The 21691-nt window shown below is 51.2% G+C and overlaps 1 protein-coding gene and 1 long non-coding RNA gene across 3 annotated transcripts in view; both read right to left on the reverse strand.

Moving 5' to 3' along the window:
- Positions 1 to 21691, reverse strand: part of LOC106982933 (ultra-long-chain fatty acid omega-hydroxylase) — a 48128-nt gene that overhangs the window by 21140 nt on the left and 5297 nt on the right. Inside the window, exons 2-5 of one of the 2 annotated variants that reach the window (XM_053219717.1) lie at positions 9425 to 9508; positions 8517 to 8621; positions 8299 to 8428; positions 6773 to 7729 (exon numbers count right to left, since the gene is read on the reverse strand). In XM_053219717.1, the coding sequence (XP_053075692.1) occupies positions 6773 to 7122 (350 nt within the window). In that variant the 5' untranslated portion in view covers positions 7123 to 7729; positions 8299 to 8428; positions 8517 to 8621; positions 9425 to 9508. Of the gene's footprint in view, positions 1 to 6772; positions 7730 to 8298; positions 8622 to 9424; positions 9509 to 21691 lie in introns of both variants that reach the window. The other variant, XM_027050096.2, reaches the window with a different exon arrangement.
- LOC128314924 (uncharacterized) lies at positions 3891 to 5923 on the reverse strand. Its single transcript, XR_008297217.1, has 2 exons — positions 5356 to 5923; positions 3891 to 4025 (listed from the first exon to the last, which is right to left on the reverse strand). It is a non-coding gene; the product is annotated as an uncharacterized LOC128314924 (long non-coding RNA).

Genomic DNA, 21691 nt, shown 5'->3' on the forward strand with positions numbered 1-21691 from the left:
TGAGCCGAAATCAAGAGTTGGACGCTTAACCGACTGAGTCACCCAGGTGCCCCTAAGGTTTTTTTTTTTTTTAATGTTTATTTATTTTTGAGAGAGAAAGAGAGAGAGGGACAGAGCATGAGCAGGGGAGGGGCAGAGAGTGAAGGAGACACAGAATCGGAAACAGGCTCCAAGCTCTGAGCTGTCAGCACAACAGCCCGACGCGGGGCTCGAACTCACGGACTGTGAGATCATGACCTGAGCTGAATTAGGACGCTTAACCGACTGAGTCACCCAGGCACCCACATGTAGCTGGGTTCTAATCCTGACTCCACGGACTGGCTGTGTGGCCTAGGCCACAGTTTCCCTATCTGAAACTGGGGGTGACTGTAAAAGATGATCTTTGGGTCCACCCCAGTGTGACCTTTTCCTGCGTGTGGCCTGGGGTGGGGTCACCGCTTTGGCAGGCCCAAGACCTCTGGGTCACCTCTAACCCCTGGGCAACCTGGCTGTAGTCTGGTTGCCACTCCAGACACCACAGTCACCTTTCTGAAGGTCCGTCACTCTCCTGCTCTAACACCATCCATGGCTCCCCACTGCCCTCAGTCTGGCATCCAAAGCCCTTGAGGAGCTGACCACCCCCGCCCATCCTCCACTTCAGCCATAAAGATCTCCCTTCTCAGGATGTTTTGGACCCTTTCACCCAAGCTATAAACGTTGGATTCCTTAGAGCTGGTCCTGAGTCATCGCTTCCCCTCTCTCCATGTATACGCCCTGGGGAGCTCACCCCCTCCCATGGCTTTTGTGACCCTGTCTCTGAGATGCCTCCCATGTCTTGATGACACCACCTCCTGGATGGCCTCCAGGGGCATAGCTCAGACCCTCACATTCACCTCACCTCCTTCCTCCCTCTCTGCCCACACCCAGTTCGTTGCCAGGTCCTGCCAGTAGTGTATCCTAAATATCTTTCACTCTCATTCACTTTTCCCCATCCCCATCATCTCAACCCACGTCAGGCCACCACTGCAGTGGCCTCCTCCCCTTGGTCTCCCGAGTTCCCTCCCGCCCCTCCCCCAGCAGTCATTGTCCACCCAGCAGCCAAAGGGATCTCCCTAAAATTAAATCAGATCACAGCCTTCCCCTGTTCAAAGTCCTCCCCATTATGCTGAACACAATTCAGATTCCCTCCCACGGACTGAGACGCCCTGTGCGCCCGGCCCCTGTGGACCCCTCCAGCCTCTCCCACGGCTCTCCCCGCTGCTGACTCAACTCCAGCCACTCTGGCCACAGGCCAAATTCATTCCCGCTTCAGAGCCTTTGCACATGCTGTTCCCTCCAACCTGGCATGCCTTTCCCCCAGCTCTGCCCACAAGGGCCCCTCCTCATCCTCCAGGACCACCTCTGCTTTTCACCACAATCAGCCACCTCCTTTTTTTGAGCACCTTCTGTGTGCAGTGGCTTTCTCAGCCATTTCTTTTTTTCTTTTTTTTCAACGTTTTTTTTTTTTTATTTATTTTTGGGACAGAGAGAGACAGAGCATGAACGGGGGAGGGGCAGAGAGAGAGGGAGACACAGAATCGGAAACAGGCTCCAGGCTCCGAGCCATCAGCCCAGAGCCTGACGCGGGGCTCGAACTCACGGACCGCGAGATCGTGACCTGGCTGAAGTCGGACGCTTAACCGACTGCGCCACCCAGGCGCCCCTCTCAGCCATTTCTTTCATCTTCCCAGGAGCCCTTCAAGGCAGCTGGGGTTCTTCTAAGTAGAGTCACAGCAAGAACCCCCACGCCCACCCAGAACAATTCCACTGATAACCTGACAAAGGAAATGTCTTCCTGAAATACTGAAATGGGGAGGAACTGAAACAAGAGAAAGCACCAGCCCTCAAAGAGGAGACCCTGCCCCAGGAAGGCAGGTGAACAGGAGGCAGGGAGCTCTGAACCGCCATGCCCACCCCCCTATGTGGGACGTGGGCTGTGGCTTTTCCCAGGACAGGCTGCTCCAAGCAGAAAGAGCACACGCTGGATCCCCAGCTGGCTGTCACCCTGGGAGCCTCAGTCTTCTCATCTATGAAATGGGAACAATATCCAGAAGTCCATCTGATGCTTCTGGGAGGAGCTCAATAAATAGTGCCTTGGGGAAGTTAAATCCTCTGCTTTCTGCAGCTGGGTTCCACTCGCCCACCCCCCCCCAAAGAAAGTGCTGCAAAAACCTTTGAGGCAGTGCAGCCGCTTTGAGAAATAGCTTCGCAGTTCCTCAAAAAGCTAAACATAGAATTTTCATGTGACCTGGAAATTCCACTCGTAGGTATATAGTCAAAAGAATGCAGGGGCGCCTGGGTGGCTCAGTCGGTTGAGCGTCCGACTCTTGATTTCAGCTCAGGTCACGATGCCAGGCATGGGATCGAGCCCTGCATCGGACTCCATGCTGGCTGTGGAGCCTGCTTAAGATTCTCATTCTTTCTCCCTCTGGTCCTCCACCACTCTCTCTCTCTCTCTCTCACATAAAATAAAATTAAAATTAAAACTAAAGAATGTAAAACATCCTCAGATACTTGTATATGAATATGAATAGCAGCACTATTCAGAATAGCCCAAAGGTGGAAACAATCCAAATGTCCATCAATGAATGAATGGATAAGTATCCTGTGATATATTCGTGTGATGGAATATTACTTGGTCATGAAAAGGGGCCCCTGGGTGGCTCAGTCGATTAAGCGTCTGACTTCGGCTCAGGTCATGATCTCCCAGTCCGTGAGTTCGAGCCCCGCATCGGGCTCTTGTGCTGACAGCTCAGAGCCTGGAGCCTGCTTCGGGTTCTGTGTGTCCCTCTCTCCCTGCCCCTCCCCCACTTGTGCTCTGTCTCTCTCTGTCTCTCAAAAATGAATAAATTGTAAAAAAAAAAAATTTTAACAAAGATGCCACTCAAATGAAAAAATAAGCCTGGGGGCGCCTGGGTGGCTCAGTCGGTTGAGTGTCTGACATCGGCCCAGGTCATGATCTCACGGTTCATGGGTTCGAGCCCCGCGTCGGGCTCTGTGCTGACAGCTCAGAGCCTGGAGCTTGCTTCGGATTCTGTATCTCCCTCTCTCTCTCTCTGCCCCTCCCCTGTTCATGCTCTGTCTCTCTGTGTCAAAAATAAATTAAACAAAATTTTTTTAATTTTAATAAAAAAATAAATAAATATAAAAATGAATCAGTTGACTGTACAACCCAAAGAATGAACTCTAATGTAAACTATTAACTTTGGTTAAGTATAATGTGTCTACATTGGCTCATCAGTTGTAAGAAACATATCATCCTAACAGAAGATGACGGAAGATGCTAATAATAGGGGAAAGTGTGGGGAGTTGATGGATGTTTTGGAACTCTATACTTCCTGCATAGTTTTTCTGTAAACCTGAAACTGCTCTAAAATATAAATTCTGTTTAAAAGTTAATTATTTGAGGGACACCTGGGTGGCTCAGTCAGTTAAGCATCCAACTTCAGCTCAGGTCATGATCTCACAGTTGGTGAGTTCACGCCCGGCGTTGGGCTCTGTGCTGACAGCTCAGAGCCTGGAGCCTGCTTCGGATTCTGGGTCTCCCTCTCTCTCTGCCCCTCCCCTGCTCATGCACACGCTCTCATTCTCTCTCTCTCTCTCTCTCTCTCTCCCCCTCTCCCTCTCTCTCTCAAATATAAATAAACATTAAAAAATAAAGAATAAAATAAAATAAAGTTTTAATTGTGGGGTGCCTGGGTGGCTCAGTCAGTTGGGTGTCCGACGACTTTGGCTTAGGTCATGATCTCATGGTTTGTCTGTTGACAGCTCAGAGACTGGAGCCTAATTCAGATTCTGTGTCTCCTTCTCTCTGCCCCTCCCCTGCTCGTGTTCTCTCTCTCTCTCTCTCTCTCAAAAAAATAATAATAATAAACATTTAAAACAATTTTTTTAATAAATAAAAAAGTTAATTATTTGAGGGTTGCCTGGCCAGCTCAGTGGGTAGAACATGCGACTCTTGATCTCAGGGTTGTGAGTTTGAGCCCCACATTGGGTGTAGAGATTACCTAAAAAGATAAAAAAAATCTTTTTAAAAAAGTTAATTATTTGAAATTAATGAAAAATGAATTAAGATGCTTTAATTGGGGAGAAGGTGTTCTGGGGGTTCAGACAGTCGTTTCCTTTCGTGACTTGAGTGCTGGTGACATGTGTGGGTTCAATTCGCAAACACTCCTGAACTGCCCAGTTGTAGAATGTGCACTTCCCTATACCCCCTGTATTACACTTCAACTTAAAAAAATTAAAAATAAAATGAAAATTTGTTTCCCGATTGCATCGTCTTTTAAAATGTGCATCTTTGGGGCGCCTGGGTGGCTCAGTTGGCTAAACACCCAACTTTGCTCAGGTCATGATCTCACGGTTCGTGGGTTTGAGCCCCGTGTCGGGCTCTGTGCTGACAGCTCAGAGCCTAGAGCCTGCTTCCGATTCTATGTCTCCCTCTATCTCTGCCCCTCCCCCACTCACTCTCTCTTTCTCTCTCTCTCTCAAAAATAAGTATTAAAAAAAAAATTTCAAATGTGCGTCTTTGACTCAAACCAGCCTGGGTCCCAGTCGCGGCCCTGCGCCTCCCCCAAGTTAGCAGCCTTGAGTAGTCTAGTCCCCACCCCCAGCTTCCATGTGCCAATCTGTGAAATGGGTTAACAATAGCAGGAGCCACCCCTTAAAGGTTGCTTGGGACACTTCAGTGAGATGAGGTCTGGTAGGCGGTATGCAAGATTTTAGCCATTATTCCTGCTTCTATTATTTACTAGTTTATTGGAGCGAGATAAACGCAAAGCTGACACTCTCAGGATGCTGTGAGAGGCTGGCAAACTTCAGAGCATCAGACACCAGGCAAGGGCACCCAGCAGCCCCACCCCAGCAGAGGTGGCCCCGCCTGTCCTGCTGGGGCCGGCATTATCTGAAAACGGAGGAGCCAGCGACTGGTTCCGTGGCCCACGCCCAAGGAGCGCTGGTTTGTCAGGTTAGCCCGGCCGCCAGTCAGGGACTTGTCATACAAGGTGTGTGGGCTCCTGAGAAGGAATGCAGGACACGACCATGCCCCCCCACACACACACCCCGGACACACACACCACCAGAAATCACACATGTTGCCTCTCCTTGAACTGCAGGTCCTGGGGCCCACCTGTCATCCAAGCACCCAGCACTGGCTCCACTGCCCCACATCCTAGCCCTGCCCTTCACTCACTCTGGAAGCCAGTAGTCAAAACAGCCTGCCTCCTCTCCCTGCTCATGCCAACCAAACACCCTCTCTATGCCAAAGAGCTGCCTGACCCCAGAGACTCCTATTCTCCCAAAGTGCCAGATCCTAGAAGTCTGAGCTGAGAGGGGGCTTACCCCAGATTTCTGGGGTTCGGAGAAGGGGCTGCAGGAGCAGTTCTGAGGGCAGAGCCAAGCTGGCAAATCGAGGTGGGAAGGAGGGCCTCACCGCAGCTGTGGGCACACTGTAGGCTGTCGCCCACAGCTTCCTCGGCCCAAAGGAGATCCTGACAGAAAAAGAAGTTTACAAACCACCAGTCATCTAGACCATCCCAGAACTGCAATTGCCTCTGCCCACCATCTCAGCACTTGGACACGAGCCTCGGAAAGGATTCCATAAAGCGCCACCTCAGAGCTGTGTGACCTCAGGTGAATGTCTGCACCTCTCTGAGCCTCAATTTCCTCATGTGTAAGACAGGAACTGTATCACCCACTTCACAGGGCTTTGATAACAATGCCACATTTTTAATGTGCTCAGCTCAGGGCTTGGGACACCGCAAGCCCCAGATCAAAGGTGCCTCTCCTTGCTGTTGGGGCTGGCACCATATTCGTTAGTGTTTGCCCAGTCATCTGGGATTTGGAGAATGGGGTCCAAGGCTTGCAGGGAGGCGGGAGGGGGTCGCCTTCTCCGTCTGCGGAGTCATCCAAGCCCCTCTGTGGATACCAACCCAGGTCACCACTGGACACCAGTCCAGGGCTAATGTTACCGCTCAGAAACCCAAGCTGGGCTATACAGAGAGGCCGGGGCCGTTGGAAAGGGCACAGGATGTTGGGGTCACACAGGGCCGGTTTGTTCAAATCCCAGCTCCCCCACTGTCTCCCGGCCTCCCTCCCACCTCCAGCCTGAGACTCCCCAGTTGGCAGGTCTCAGCCGCCTCACGTGGTCCAAGCGGGGACCGCCAGCCCCTTGGACACCAGGGAGCATACATCCCTCCCGCATCCAACAAACGTCAGCTGGTACCAACCGCAGGAGCTCACACAACCCTCACAGCCAACTCTGGGGGCCCAGGAGGGCATCTCCTCTTTTCAGGCTCTGCGCCTGCCATGGGTGGGGAGAGGGACGGTGAAGGCAGCCGGATCACTAGCGTGAAGTCCCTGAGGGAGACGCTGTGGAGTGACTCCGGTCCGCCCTGCGGCACAGGGCAGGGCCTGGATCCGCCCGAGAGGTCCTGATGGGGAGGGGGCTCTTCCTGAGGTCCCTTCCCATCACGGAAACCCGGGAAGAAGGATGTACCCAGGACTCCGAGGGGCGCGCTCAAAACAACTGCGCCCAAAAGCGGCGGCCGTCGGGGACACGCCCACGTCCCCCCATCCGGAGCCTCTGGGACCCGCCGCCGCCGCCGCCGCCGCCGCCGCCTGGGTCGTGGGGATTCCCGGGGCGGGCTGCGCGCAGCCCCTCGCGTCCCCGCTGCCAGCACCCGCGCCTGCCGGGCGCCTCGGGTTACAGCGCAGCGCCCCGGCCGCGCTCGGGTTACCGCCCCCCGCGCGCACTCACCTCGCGGGTCTCGGCCTCGGCCTCTCGATCCGGGATCCAGATCCGCCCGCACCGCAACCTCGGTTCTGACCGCGCCGTCCGGCGGCCGGGCCCTTTAACCCCGCCCGGCCGCGCCGCGAGGCCCGCCCCCGGCCCGCCCCCGGCCTCGCCGGCCTCTGGGCGGGGACCGAGGCTAGGCCCCCAGAGACGGAGACAACCAGAGACAGAGTCGTGGATGCGTGGAGAGCGACGGAAAGGGAAAGACGCAGAGCCGGGGATGGAGAGACCGACAGGTGGAGAGATGGAGAAAAAGACGCAGACAGAGACAGCGAAAGAGACATTGGAGACACAAAGACTTGAACACCCAGCATCCCCAAACCACCACACTCCCTGCCCCTCTGCCCATGCCTGGCTCCACTTAGTGCCCAGATCCCCCCTCAGGCCCGCTCCTTAACACCCTCCTCTTGCACCAGCACCCTCAAAGCCCACACGTCAGGACCTGCTCCCACGCTTGGACAGGGGTCCCTAAGCCAGCAACCCTGACGCCCCACGCGGCCCCAGGAATCCTCAGGCTCCATCGGCCCTGGGGAGCCAGCCGTTCTGCTCCCCCTGGATTCAACCCACCCTCCTGGGGCTGTACTGGCAGCTGCAGCCTCTTCCTCCAGGAAGACCTCCAGCCTCAACAAGCCGCACCAGACTCTGGTCCTGCTCCTCTCACGCCCACCCACCCACCGTCAGCCAACTCGACCATCCCACTAAGATGTTGTCCTTGGCCAGTTTATCTGCTCCAGATAGATCCAGACAGGGTCAGTCCCGCCCCGGATTTGGAAGAGATACCCGTGTCTGGGTCAGTGGGTGGGTGGGTGACTGATCTGGGCAAGTGGGCAGACAGATGGGAGGAATCACAGCTGGCCGTTGGCTCTCCACTGCCTCCACAGGGCCAAAAGGCATTGTGCATACTGGACACCCAGGTAATATCTGTCCAAGAAAAAATTTAAAAAAGCCACAGGAGATTAGAGAGATCAAAGCCTCCGACCTTAATTGCAGGCTCCTCTGGGGAAACTAAGGCAGATGCTGGCAGCTGGAGGAGAGGCACGACTGGCTGGGTTCAGGCAGGAGCCCGGCCAGACACTGAGAAGCCTGAAGCTGTAAGGAGACATCGCCCTCCTCTCAGTGAGTTCCAAAGCTAAAACCACAGCGAACCATAAGGAAACTGAAGAAAGGGCGAGGAAGTTCAGACTGTTTTCCCCAGGGTGACCATCCCAAAGCCTTTCGATCTGTCAGAAATAAATTCTTGATCCTGTTACAGACAACGGGTGATCCCCTCCTGGCTTTGGGGGCCAACCAGGTGGGAAGTCTGGTCATGGGGCTGGTTAGCCTGGGGGATGGGAGCCAGGGGGTGGAGCAGGCCCGGAGCTGTGCTGGACTCTCAGAGGACAGGGCCAGGGGTCACAGCCACAGTCAAAGCCACATAACACTATGGGCAGAGATGGACTCTGGAGGCAGAGGGTTTGGGCGGCTTTATCGGTTACTCACTGTGTACCCACCTCAGAAGACTGCTGTAATGTTTTAGGGTAACAGTTGTCACCCAAGGCAATCCTGTCCCTCAACAGACAATCTGACAATGTCTGAAGACACTTTGGCCATCACAGCTGGATGCTGGGGTACCGCTGGTCTCTAGTGGGTAGAGGCCAGGAATGCTGATAAACACCTTACAATGTGCACACAGGATGGCCCCTCGCCAAAGAGAATGATCTTGGGGCACCTGGGTGGCTCAGTCGGGTGAGCATCTGACTCTCGATCTCAGCTCAGGTATTGGCCTCAGGATCGTGAGTTCAAGCCCCGCGTCAGACTGTACTGGGTATGAAGCCTATTTAAAAACAGAGAGAGAGAGAGAGAGAGAGAGAGAGAGAGAGAGAGAGAGAAAATGATCCAGCCCTAATGTCAGTAGTGGTGAGGTTGAGAAGCCCTGCTTCAAGGTGTAGGGAGCACTTCTGAATTCTAGCACACAGTAAGTGCTAGGTAAGTGCTGACTGCCGTTATTAGCCACCATGCAGTTTCCAGCCTTCTTCCTCACCAGCAAATCCTGACCACCAATTCCATGTTCAGCCCTAGTTCAGAGAAAGCTGTGGCTTCCCCGCCCGATCCACAAGCAACCTTCAATCAGGCAAGTCCTGCTTTAGCTGGCTTTGACTCCCCCCTGAGACCAGGGTCTCCTTGAGGGTGAGTCCCCAGGATCAGCTGGTGCCGGGCTAGGTGGCGCTTGGAATACATCCATGCAGCGGGTCGGACCTGCTGTTTTTTGTTCTTTGTTTTTTAATGTTTATTCATTTTTGAGAGACACATAGAGACAGAGCGTGAATGGGGGAAGGGCAGAGAGAGAGGGAGACACAGAATCCGAAGCAGGCTCCAGGCTCTGAGCTGTCAGCACAGAGCCTGACGCAGGGCTCAAACTCACCAACTGTGAGATCATGACCTGAGCCGAAGTCAGACACCCAATCGACTGAGCCACCCAGGCGCCACCGGACCTGCTGTTGAAAGATGCAAGTGTGGTTCTAGGGGCTGGGAATATGGCAGAGAATAAAAACAGCCCAAATCCTTGTCGTTGTGGATCTGAAGCTGAAGTGGAGAAAACAGAAAATAAAGAAAACATATCCAGCAGGAAATTTTTACCGGGGAAGGCATGTAACAGGTTTTTGCAACAGGGCCGAGGGGGATGCTGCTATTTGACCTGGGTGTCAGGTGGCCGGCTGAAACCTGAAAAACAAGAATAAATGTTGAGTCACGTTGTACCCCTCAAATTTGTCTTTGTCAATTCTACCTTCATAAAGCTGGGGAAGAAAAGAATGAACGAGTGAGTGAATCAATACATGAATTTTCACAAGTCTGAACCACACGGAAGATACTCTGGCTCGTTCCCGAAGTCTGATACAAGTGTCCAAAGCATGATACAAAGTATCTCAGTAATTTTAGATAGCACATGGAGAAGGTGGGTCTATTCATTTTCTATTTGATATATTTATGTTAAATGAGAGATTTGTTTTGACTCGTAGAAGAAGAAAAAAATAGACTCACCCTGGACATCAAATCTACAGCCTTGTGGATATCATGATCATTGCATACATTTTGCTTTAAAATAAACCAGGCTTAGGGGCCCCTGGCCAGCTCAGTCAGAAGAGCATGCGGCTCTTGATCTTGAGGTGGTGAGTTCGAGCCCCACATGGGGTGTAGAGATTATGTAAATAAATACAAAACTTAAAGAAAAAAGAAAAAAGGCTCGAAAGCGAGACCACTGAAAGAAAAGTATTAAGTAATAAAAAAAAAAAAAAGTAATAGGTAGATGGGACAAAAGTGGTGCCAGATGATTGAGTGACAAATTTCAACATCAGAAGCCATCTGTCTGGTGGATTAAGACAGCAATGGAAGATTCCTAAATGCAACTTTGGGAAATACTAGCACACCAATCGCTCCTAAATCCCAGAAAACCAGACAGAGGGCTCGAAACTTGAAAACTTGAAGGAGGGAATTTTAAAGCCAGTGTAAGAGGCCCCCTTATCCCAGCAGGTGGTAAACTTGGCTGAAGTCTTTAACCCTCTTCGGTTCAGTAGTGTTCTCTCATTAGGCGCTGGGCCCTCTGTAAGGGTGAGAGGGGGCGGTGTTTCTAAGTGAAGAAGAGACAATACAAATAATTGAAGCTTTGCTGCTTGGACGGAGGCAGAAGGGAAGGCTACGTGAAGGATGTGACATCTGAGCTGGGACTTCAGGGAGAGGTTGGATTTCAACAGGTGCAGGAGAGGGGGTGGGGCTTGGGCACAGAGAAACCCGAGGGTGTGGCTGGGCAGGTGGCTTTCTCTGGCCTTGGGATGTGAGAGGTGAGAAGGAGGGCAGGCATGGATGGGAAGGGCCTTGAAAGCCAGTCCAAGTGGCTGAGTGTTGATCTGGTGGGCAATGGGGAGCCATGGGTGGTGCCTGAGCAGAAGAGCCCCCTTTAATGGGTTTGTTTTAAGGAACACTGGAGTTTATTGATTTGGGGGTCAATGTGGATTTTTTTAAGGATGTGGGGAACGTCTGCATTGGTGACAGGCTGGATGTGAGGTTCTGGGCAACAGTGGAGGAGAGGAGGAGAGGAGAGGGTGTCAGCCCAGCTTCCCTGCCCTCAGAGAGATGGGGACAAGGAAGGAGAAGCAAGTTGAAGGGCCTGGGAATGAGGAGGCACTGACCACAGTAGGCTCCCTGGCCGTGTTACCCTGGGCAAGTCACGTGGCCACCGGAAGCCTCTATCCCTGTACAGATAAAATGAAGGAGATGACCACAAAATGAAGTGGTGTTTACAGGGTCCTCAGCCCCATGCCTGGCGCAGAGCACGGGCTAGACAACTAACCGCACATCGAGTTTGTGCTTTGATTTGGGCTATCCCAGCCCTTCTCAACTGAGGCAGATTGTCTCCCCCCCCCCCCCCCCACCGGGGACGTTTGGCAATGTCCAGAGATACTTTTTGTTGTCATGCTGTGGAGGGGGAGGAGCTAGTGGGCAGAGGCCAGAGATGCTGCTAAAGGCACAGGACGGCCCCACCCCCCACCCCCAGGGAATGATCTGGCCCCAGATGTCAGCAGTGCTGAAGCTGAGAAATCCTGTCTGCCAAGGAGAGGCACCGGGAGGCGGGAGGCGGCTGGGCCCATCCTGAGAAGTGCACCTCTGACTGAGTCAGCTGTCTTGGGAAGACTTGGGTGCCTTGGGGGGGGGGGCGCGGGTCAGTGAGGTCCCTCGGGAGGAGGTGGACAGAGAAGAGAATGGGGAGACAGAAGCACCAATCACAGCTACGTTTAGACACAGGATAGGCAGAAGCAGGGAGCTGCAGGAGATGAGCCACATCTGGGAGGTTGAGGAAGCGTGGTGATAGGAACAATCCCCTTGGCCTGTGCCCAGAGGTCAAAGGGCCCAGGCCCTAGGAAGGGACAGGGCTCTGCGGTTCCCAGGCACCAGAATCCTCAGCCCGGCAGCAATCAACAAACAGCAACCTAAGTGGGAGGAGAGGACACGGGGGCGGCGGCCAGATTAGGGAGACGGTACCAGAAAAGTGTGTGCAAGTGGACCAAGGAGGAACACGGCGGGAGTGAGGGGAAGGGAGTTTCCTGGGCATCCAGAAGCTCACGGCAGACTTCCGGGAAAGCAGCCGCTATGAAAAATCAGTCCGTGCCTTGAAAAGCTAAAAATGGAATTACCATATGAGCCAGAAACTCAGTTCCTTAAGTATGTAACCGAAAGAATCGAAAACAGGGACTCAATGTCCCTGCATGTTCGCCCGTACACGCATGCCCACAAAGGTGGAAACAACCCAGCGTCCATCAACGGATGAGGGGCTGAGGATATGGGGCCCGTCCGTGCGGGGGAGCATTACTCAGTCATAAAAAGGAATGAAGCCGTGAGACCTACTACACCACGGACGAAACTCCAAAACATCACTGTGATGTGATGGAGTGAAAGAAGCCAGACACAAAAGGTCGCACATTGGATGATTCCGTTTCTATGAAATTTCCAGAATCAGTACATCCATAGAGATGGTGAGTACATTAGGGATGGACGGGTTGGGGGGGGGGGGGCACTGTGAGGAGTGAGGCCGTATCCAAGGAGAATGAGTACAGGGTCTCCTCTTGGGGCGATGGAAAATTTTTGCCACTGGGCAAAAGTGACGGTTGAGCAGTATTTGTGAATGTGCCAATGCCGCCCAATTATATCCTTTAAGATGGTTAACTTTATATTACGTGAATTTCACCCCAATAAAATAAGAGAGAGTTCCAGCAGGAAACAGAACACTCAAATGGGGTCATTTGGAAAGAGAGTAACAAAAGTACTATTTCAAAAAGACAGCGCAGCCAGGAACCTTTACCACCCCAGAGGTGCGGGGGCTATGGGGCGAAAGCAGTTGCTGGAACCTGCACTGATACGGCTATGTGCAGAGAGAGGACTACCTGGCAGGAGTTGTTGGTTGAGGGACACAGCCAGCCTGCGTGGACCACACAGGAGAGGAGATCAGATATTAATACCTGGACCTCAGTCTCCTCCCTCCCTCCAATGCCTGCTGTGGCTCCCTATTGGCGGAACCCAACCAGAAGCCATAAGGCAAGGGTTGAGTGATTCATACAAGCCAGCCTCCCAGGATACAAAATAGGGGGCAGAAGGGTGGAGACAAGGCAAAAGATAATTCAGAGACTTGAAACAAAGACCAGAGCAGTTCCAGGATGTGGGGTGAATGGTGGAGCAAACAACTCCTTCCAGTTCATCACTCACCACACTCTTGCTCACTGCCACTTGAGCCATTTTGCCAAACCCGTCAAGGTTATCTTTCCCCTCAAAGGCTTTGCTTGCTGCACATGCTTGGAATTTCCCTCTGCTTGGAATTCTATTCCCTCTCACCTGCTCAGCTAACTCCTACTTATCTTTCAGGTGTCAGCTCAAAGTCCATTTTCTCTGAGGGCTTCCCTAACTTCTGGGTTCAGTTTAAGCCCACACTGGATGCAGCCACAGCCCCTGGGAGTCCTCAGTCACAATCAAATCACTCTTGGAATGGTTCCTTTAGCTGTGAGCTCTAGGCAGGTAGACAGGGTCTTTCAAATTTCCTCCCTTTTCCCCAGCCCCAGGGGACGCATAGCACCTACTCATTCAACAAACACCAAGTACCCAGGGAGGGCCAGGCGTTGTGTTACAATGCACATCCCTGCTTTCTGGAGATTAAAGAAAGCATAACCAGAAATACAGAAGCAAAAAGGTTATTCTATGTGACATGTGCTATGGAGGAAAATCCAGCAAGGTAAGGAGATGAGGAAGGCCTTTCTGAGGTGCTATTTGAGCAGAGACGGGAAGGGAGAGAAGGGTTTCACTGGAGGTGGAGTGTTCCAGGCAGAGGGCACAACTTGTGCAAAGATCCTGAGGCTCACTGTGCCTGAAGAAACAGCCAAGAGCCCAGTGAGGCTGGAGCAGAGACAGCAAGGGCGAGAGTGGGAGCAGACGAGGGCTGGGAGGTGGCAGGACAGATCGTGCTGGACCTGATGGGCCACTGGGAGGACTTCGGGTTTTCCTCCGGGAAAGGTGGCGCCGCGCAGGGCTCTGAGCCCAGCAGGATGCTGACTTAGGCGGCCCTCCCTACTTGAGATTTCCAACCGGCTCCCTCTGGCTGCAATATAACGCTCCGACCAACGGGGGCGCGAGAGCGGCAGGAGGAGCCCGGCGGCGGGGGGGGGGGGGCGGGGGGGAGGGGAAGTAGCCTGTGGCTCTGGCCGGGCACAGCCGCCCTGGAGGGACTGAGTGGCAAAGGTTGTGTAAACGTGGGTGATTATTTCTCCTCCCTCCCTCAAATGCCCGAAAGCTGTTTCCTCTGCTGGAATGCCCTTTCCTGCCAGACCAGATCCTATTTATCCCTCAAAACCCAGTCGCAATAGCCCCCTCTTCCAGGAGCCTTTCTATGCCCCCTTCCCAAGCTTCCCAAGGGAGTCCAGCGTTGGACTTTGGGGGCTCGTTAAATCCCTTAAAATCATGTGCAAAAGCATGAGTTCGTCTTTTCAGGAGACACCTGGAGCCATAGCTTTTACCAGATTTTGAGGGGGGAAAGGGAGGTTAAGAACTTTGTTTTTACAAATTGGAATCCCAGAGAGAGGCAGTAACTTGCCCAAAGTCACACAGCCTAATGGGAACAGAGTCAGGATTAAAATTTTTTTTTAATATTTATTTATTTTTGAGAGAGAGGGAGAGAACGTGAGCCGGTGAGGGGCAGAGAGAGGGAGACACAGAATCTGAAGTAGGCTCCAGGCTCTGAGCTGTCAGCACAGAGCCCGACGCGGGGCTCGAACCCAAGCACCGTGAGATCACGACCTGAGTAAAGTTGGGCGCTTAACCGACTGAACCACCCAGGTGCCCCATAGAGTCAGGATTTTTTAACTCCTGTGGCCCATTTGGGGAGCTTCCCAGGACTTGGATGCTGAACATAAACTGGTATTCATCCTCGTGATCCAGTGTAGGAGGAAAGAAAATTTCTTTCTAATAAGAAACCCAGTGGTCAATAGGTTGGCTGACATTTACTGAACACCTGAATGCTATGTGCCAGGCGCTGATCTCAGCCCTGGGGACGCAGCACTGAGTAAGAGAGGCTTCTGCCCTCCTGGAGTTTCCATGGGCGGGCGGGGGGGGGGGGGGGGGGAGGCAACAATAAATAAACAAATGAATAAGATAATATCAGGTAAGGATCATGGTGAATGGAATGAGCTCACAGGGAGGGACTGGGAATCTAGTTTAAAGAGGGTGGTCAGGGCTAGACTTCTAGGAGGAAGTGGTGTTTGTGTGATCCCTGACTGATAGGAAGACGAATTGGAGCATTGTAAGCGAAGTGAGCCGCAAGTGCAAAGGCCCTGGGGCTGAATGAGGGTAGCATCCTCCAGGAGCCAGAGGCCAGTGGGCTGCAGCAAGGAACTCACTGGGAAAGGAGGTCAGAGGGGTTAGTAGAAGCCAGATCCTGAAAGTCCTAGTGTATGCACCACGGAAATGAGAGAGAAGGGAGAAGCATGCCCCATAACAGAGGGACCACTTGGAGCCAATTCCTGGAAGCAAGGAAATGCCTGGCCCAGGCCTGCCTGGGGCACCGGAAGTCACCCTCCCCTCCCCCTGTGCTGGTGTGAACTGTAGAACAGACCGGAGGAGTGAGTGGGTTGGGGCCAAGGTGACTTCCACCAGGGAACCAGTTGTGGCTCATGACCACAGGTTTCCCCAGGCTGATTCAGCAAGATTCTGTGTGGTCGAAGTTCAGCCCCCCCAAAGAGCAAAGCAACAGAGCTGCAAGCTGCCTCCCACCCCAGAGGGCCTCCCCAGGAATCTCTCCTCACTAGCTTTGAGAAGCGTTAAGCTTCAGGAAGCTTCTCAAAAATGCTTGCATCGCGGATCCAGTCACCAACTGCTGTGGGACTTTCGCCAAGTTACTTCACCGCCCCCCCCCCCCCGCCCCCGCCAAGCCTCATTAGACCACTTTTTTGTTGGTTTGATCTGTCATAAATCAAAAGCATGATATAGGGTCCATCCTGTGCCTACATTATCACACTGATTCTCCACGATAAGGGAAGGACTTGGGTTATGATCATTGAGAGAGAGAGAGGCTCAGAGGAAGGAAGCAACTTGCCCAAGTTGGGAGTTAAATCCAGATCTGTCAGATTCCAGAAACGGGGAACGATGCAGAGCCTGATCCTAGGATCCTCTTCTGACACCCAGAAGCAAATGTCTGGCACCCAGTGGTCACGAAGCAGACAGGGGTTATCAGGATGGTCATTAGCCTCAGGATGGTGTGGGGCCACCTCTCCCACCTCTCAGTTTCCTTGGCTGCAAAATGGGGACTTAGAATTCTCCGCTTAGAATTCTCTCTTCACTGGCTTTGTGAGGCAACCGAGATGTAAAGTGTTTGGTGGCCCCTCAAAAAGTTGGACGTAGAGTTACCCTATGACTCAGAAAGTCTACTCCTAGGCATAGACCCCAAATAATTGAAAACGGTACTCAGGGGGCACGTGGGTGGCTCAGTCGGTTCAGCGTCCAACTCTTGATGGCAGCTCAGGGCATGATCTCACCCTTGGTGAGTTCGAGCCCTGCATCGGGCCCCACACTGACAATGAGGAGACTGCTTGGGATTCTTTCTCTCTCCCTCTTTCTCTGCCCCTCCCCCACCCCCACTCACGTTCTCTCTCTCTGTCTCTGTCTCTCAAAATAAATAAATAAACTTAAAAAAGAAAACATGGGCGCCTGGGTGGCTCAGTCGGTTAAGCGTCCGACTTCAGCCAGGTCACGATCTCGCGGTCCGTGAGTTCGAGCCCCGCGTCAGGCTCTGGGCTGATGGCTCAGAGCCTGGAGCCTGCTTCCGATTCTGTTGTCTCCCTCTCTCTCTGCCCCTCCGCCGTTCATGCTCTGTCTCTCTCTGTCTCAAAAATAAAATAAACATTAAAAAAAAATTCCACAAAAAAAAAAAGAAAACAGTAGTCAAACTAGTACATGTACACGCCTTTGTAAGCACCGCTTACAAAGCCAAATGTGGAAACACCCCAAATGTCCATGAAATTATGAATGGGTAGACAAAATGCCATATATACACACAACGGGATGTTACTCAGCTATGGAAAGGAACAAAACCCTGACACGCTACACTGTGGGCAAACTTCAAAAGCCTTATGCTGACTGAAGGAAGCCAGTCACCACGGGCCACACAGTGTATGATCCCATTTATGTGAAGGGAATTCTTAGAGACAAACAGCAGAGTAGTGGTGGCCAGGGGCGGGGGGGGGGGGGGCCGGGAGTGATTACTTAATCAATACGGAGTTTCCGTCTGGGGTGATGGAAGTGTTCTGGAACTAGACAGAGGTGATGGTTGCACAACCCTGTAGAGGGACTGAATACCACTGAACTATCTACTCTCTTTAAAATGATTAATTTTATGTTCCATGAATTTCACCTCAACAATCAGTAAATAGCCGATAAGTAAATGGTGGGCAGTGATTTTGCATATGGTTTTATATCACTGATTCCTGTGCTAAGGCCAGGAGGTCGACACACTATTGTTGTCATTTTACAGATGGAGAAATCAAGGCATGGAGAGGGGAGGTGCCCCACTCAGGGAGTGGGGAAGACTGAATTGGACAGGGGGTCTCCCTGACCCCAAGGAGGTTCTACTCCTCTGCCTGGGAGCCACAGGTGACAGGCACCCACGCTGAGTTTACCACCCTTGGGCGCAGGTGACTCAGTGAAAAGGCAGGCGGCACAACCAAGGGTACTGGCCAGCTTGACCTGGTTCTTTTCCCCTGGCCCAGGAGAAACCAGCAAGGGAGGCGGAGGGCTATGGGGCTATCCTTCATTCAGACAGAAAACCTGTTACTGTCACCTCTCTGTGCCCAGTCCTGTGTGAATGCCCTAAGAAGACTCAGTCCTGGAGCCAGCACTCAAGAAGCTCCCAGTTCTAGAGAGTGCAAAGCTGGACACAGACACTCCCAACCTCTCAGTGTCAGGGCTGAGCCAGAGGAAGGAGGCTCAGCCTTGGCTCTCTCTAGCTAGGAAAGCCAAGAGGAGAGAGCTGGAGGACAAAGGAAGGACTCATGGTAACGGAGATATTGGAGCTAGGTTTTAAAGAATGTAGAGGAGTCCACCAGCTCAAATGAAAGAGATATCAGCCCTGGGGAGGAGAAATTGGTAATATCTGGCAAAGTTATATGTGCATTTCTCCACTTAGAGGAATATATCCCAACGATTCCCTTGCAAAACTAAGAAAAGGTGAATGAGCGGGGCTTTTCATAACAGCACGACTTAAAATATCAGAAGACTGGAAATAGCCCATAAGTCCATCAAGAGGGAATGACTGAATAAACCAAGGCACGGCCACAGGATGGAGTCCTGTGCAGCTGTGAAAAGGAATGAGGAGTGTCCATGTATACTGGCATGGAGAAATCTCCAGAAACAACAGTGTTAAGAGGGAAAACAGCTAGGGGTGTGTGTGTGTGTGTGTGTGTGTGTGTGCGCACTGGTGTTTTACAAATGGAACAATAGACCATGAAAAAATTATAAATGGTTACCTGAGGAGGGGGGAAAGAACATGATGGAAGGTCCACGAATAGAAGCTGGATGTTTTTCTTTATACCTTGTTCTGCAGATTTGACTTTAGAACCATGTAAATATCTTAAATAATATTAGGGGGCGCCTGGGTGGCTCAGTCGGTTGAGTGTCCGACTTTGGCTCAGGTCATGATCTCGCGGTTCATGAGTTCAAGCCCCATGTCGGGCTCTGTGCTGACAGCTCAGAGCCTGGAGCCTGCTTCCGATTCTGTGTCTCCCCCTCTCTCTGCCCATCCCCTGCTCACACTCTGTGTCTGTCTCTAAATAATAAATAAATGTTTAAAATTTTTTAAATTAATTAATTAATTAATTAAATAACATTAGACTTAAGAGGTGCCTGAGCAGCTCAGTGGGTTAAGCGTCTGACTCTTGAGCTCAGGTCATGATCTCACAATTTGTGGGATCAAGCCCCACATCAGGCTCTGCATTGTGGGTAGAGCCTGTTTGGGATTCTCTTTCCCTCTCTCTGCCCCTCCCCTGCTCACGTATGCTCTCTCTCTCAACATAAATAAATAAACTTTTTTTAAAAAATGGTTAAAATGATAACATTTCTATTATGTAGATTTTACCACAATAAAAAAAGCAATGTGGCATTACCTCATGTGTATGACCCAGTTGCTCTAATTGAATTTGTTGCAATACAGTGTTTCAGAGACATTTTTAAATGGAAGGGTGCAATAGTGAGATAAATTGTTCAATAATCTAACAGATTAAGAGTACTAATTACAACAATACGAATCCTGTTATTTGAGATACTTTCTAACTGCATAATCTTATCATGAGGTGTTGTTTTTATTGCTGTGGCTGTTTTAAATTAAAAATTTCTGCCCTCAGGGCACCTGGGTGGCTCAGTTGGTTAAGCATCAACTTCAGCTCAGGCCACGATCCCACCGTTTGTGAGTTCGAGCCCCTCAACGGGCTGGCTGCTGTCAGCACAGAGGCTGCTTCAGATCCTCTGTCCCCCTCTCTCTCTGCCCCTCCCCTGCTCATGTGCACACAGGTACTCTCTCTCTCTCTCTCTCTCCCTCTGAAAAATAAATGAAACATAAAGAAAAAAAAAACTTTCTGCCCTCAAAAGAAAAATTCTCTAAGAATCAAAAGTTTCAGGTTAGTGGCACAAATGTACACAAACTATTTCAAGTGACACTACAGCACAGTAATTTGATAGCACACCCACAGTGGGATATGCCCACAGGACAAAAAGAACCAGAAAGAGAAGGTCTTAGACTGGTTTTCAAAAATCATATTGTTTCTGGAACTGTTGGTGTGTTATTCTAAGATTGATGTGTGTGATTGTGGAATGAAGCAAACTGAGAAGTTGGATTTGCAGTATGGGGGAAAAAATACATGTATAAGATTGATCAGTTTAAGTAAGAGCCATGTAATTTGAATTGGAATTGGAGGTATCCACATAAATTCATGATGTATCTTATTTAAAAAATGGTAGGGGGACTCCTGGGTGGCTCCGTTGGTTGAGTGTTCAACTTCAGCTCAGGTCATGATCTCACGGTTCATGAGTTCGAGCCCCACATCAGGCTCCGTGCTGACAGTGCAGAGCCTGCTTGGGATTCTCTCTCTCTCTCTCTCTCTCTCTCTCTCTCTCTCTCTCTCTCTCCCTTCCCCACTCATGCTCTCTCACTCTCAAAATAAATAAAAATGTTTTAAAAAGACAATTTTAAAAAGTGGTAAGGGATTTCCTATTTTTGTCCAACAAAAAGTCCTAGAAACAACTAGCCCAGCAGCCATGAGCACCCCCATCACCTCGACTGCAATCTCTAAATACCACTTTCCAATCAGAGGAACAAGGCCTCTTTGGGAAAATGGTTGATTCCCAGGCCTGTGGCAGGAAATCTACAAGCTGTTTCTGGACTATCTTGCTACCTCATAAAGCAAGAAAGAGGCCTGTCAAAAGAACTTGGGAGTCAAAATGAAGAGGCTCCCACTGGCCAAAGAGAGGATAATAACTTGGTTATCAGTAATGATTAAAAAAAAAACCAATATATTGGCACATTTCAATAGTTTAAATCCACAAATTTGTAAAAATATGAGAGGAGTGGGAAATCTCATTATTTACCTTTGGATGATGATAAGGAGACCAGTAATTACTTTGAAACCCAGAGAAAGCAAGATATCAAGCATTGATCTGGTCTTTCCGTGTGAATTGTACCACTGGGTAACCAGATGATAGATGAGAGGACATTTCTCTTTCCAGATGTATTCCAGCTAATAAATGAAGAAGGAGTAAGTCATCCCAATGTCACTCTGTTGTAGCTGCTAACGAATTAATGGGTCTAGGCAATGATCACCAAAGGCAGAGGACATCACAGAAGAGAGACAGAGGGTGGCAGTTATGGAAGAAATAAGATAGCTCATGAGTTGACACGTGTCAGCTGGATGATGGCTACATAAGGGGAATCATGATGTAATCGTCTCTACTTCTGAAATTTTCTGTTTAGAAAATAATGTTTAAAGCCCTTTGCCCCATGTCATCCTCTCAAAGCAGGGAGGACAGCTAGGAGCTGGAGGTGCTCCTAGGATGTACCAACATCTGGCCCCAGTTACCCCACACTCATTCTCGGCCTCTAGCATACCGCCGAGGGCTGAGCTCACGATGTCGCTATAACATCCCATGTCCTCAGTTACAAAACTCCCTCCTCTCCAGTTCCAGGACCAGGTGTTGAGAGATTAAATCTCACCTCTAGTCTCCTAGAAAGATGCAACTAGAGTGACTTCTGCCGGCCAGGGACTGTGGAATCGCCCTGCCTGGAAGCTGTGAGGTCGCTGGCTCACACCACAACTTGCTGCTTCTCTTTGGCAAATTGGGTCTGACCAATTCTGGGGCTAGCCTGCCTGGCTTCAGTGATTTGGCTGTGGTTCCAGGCTGGCTGAAGGCCCAGCCCTAAGGCCCAGCTGGCTGCTGGGGACGGAGGGGGGAAGGTCAGCAGGGAAGCCTTGGCTTGGACAAGTGCCCCAGATGCAAAAATAAGACATGGCTTGGAGTCCAGACTCATACAGGAAGCAGGACTCCGGCCATAAGAGAGGATCCTGTGGGCTCAGCCTCTGCTGGGGAAGATGGGGCCGGTGGGTGGGTGGGCAGAAACAACTCTACTCACTGAATGCTTTCCACATGCAAGGATGGCCCTATGCACTTGGGACCACCTCATTTAACTCTCACACCAACGCTGTGAGGTTGGTACTATTCTCCCACTTCAGAGATAGACAAAACGAGGGCTAGAGATTAAGCCACTTTGCTTCAGCTAGTAGGCAGCAGAGTGAGCATTTGAACCTGGGTTATTGAAAGTTCACAGGGGCGCCT

Source organism: Acinonyx jubatus, chromosome A2 (genome assembly GCF_027475565.1).
Source record: "Acinonyx jubatus isolate Ajub_Pintada_27869175 chromosome A2, VMU_Ajub_asm_v1.0, whole genome shotgun sequence".
Classification (NCBI taxonomy): domain Eukaryota; kingdom Metazoa; phylum Chordata; class Mammalia; order Carnivora; family Felidae; genus Acinonyx; species Acinonyx jubatus.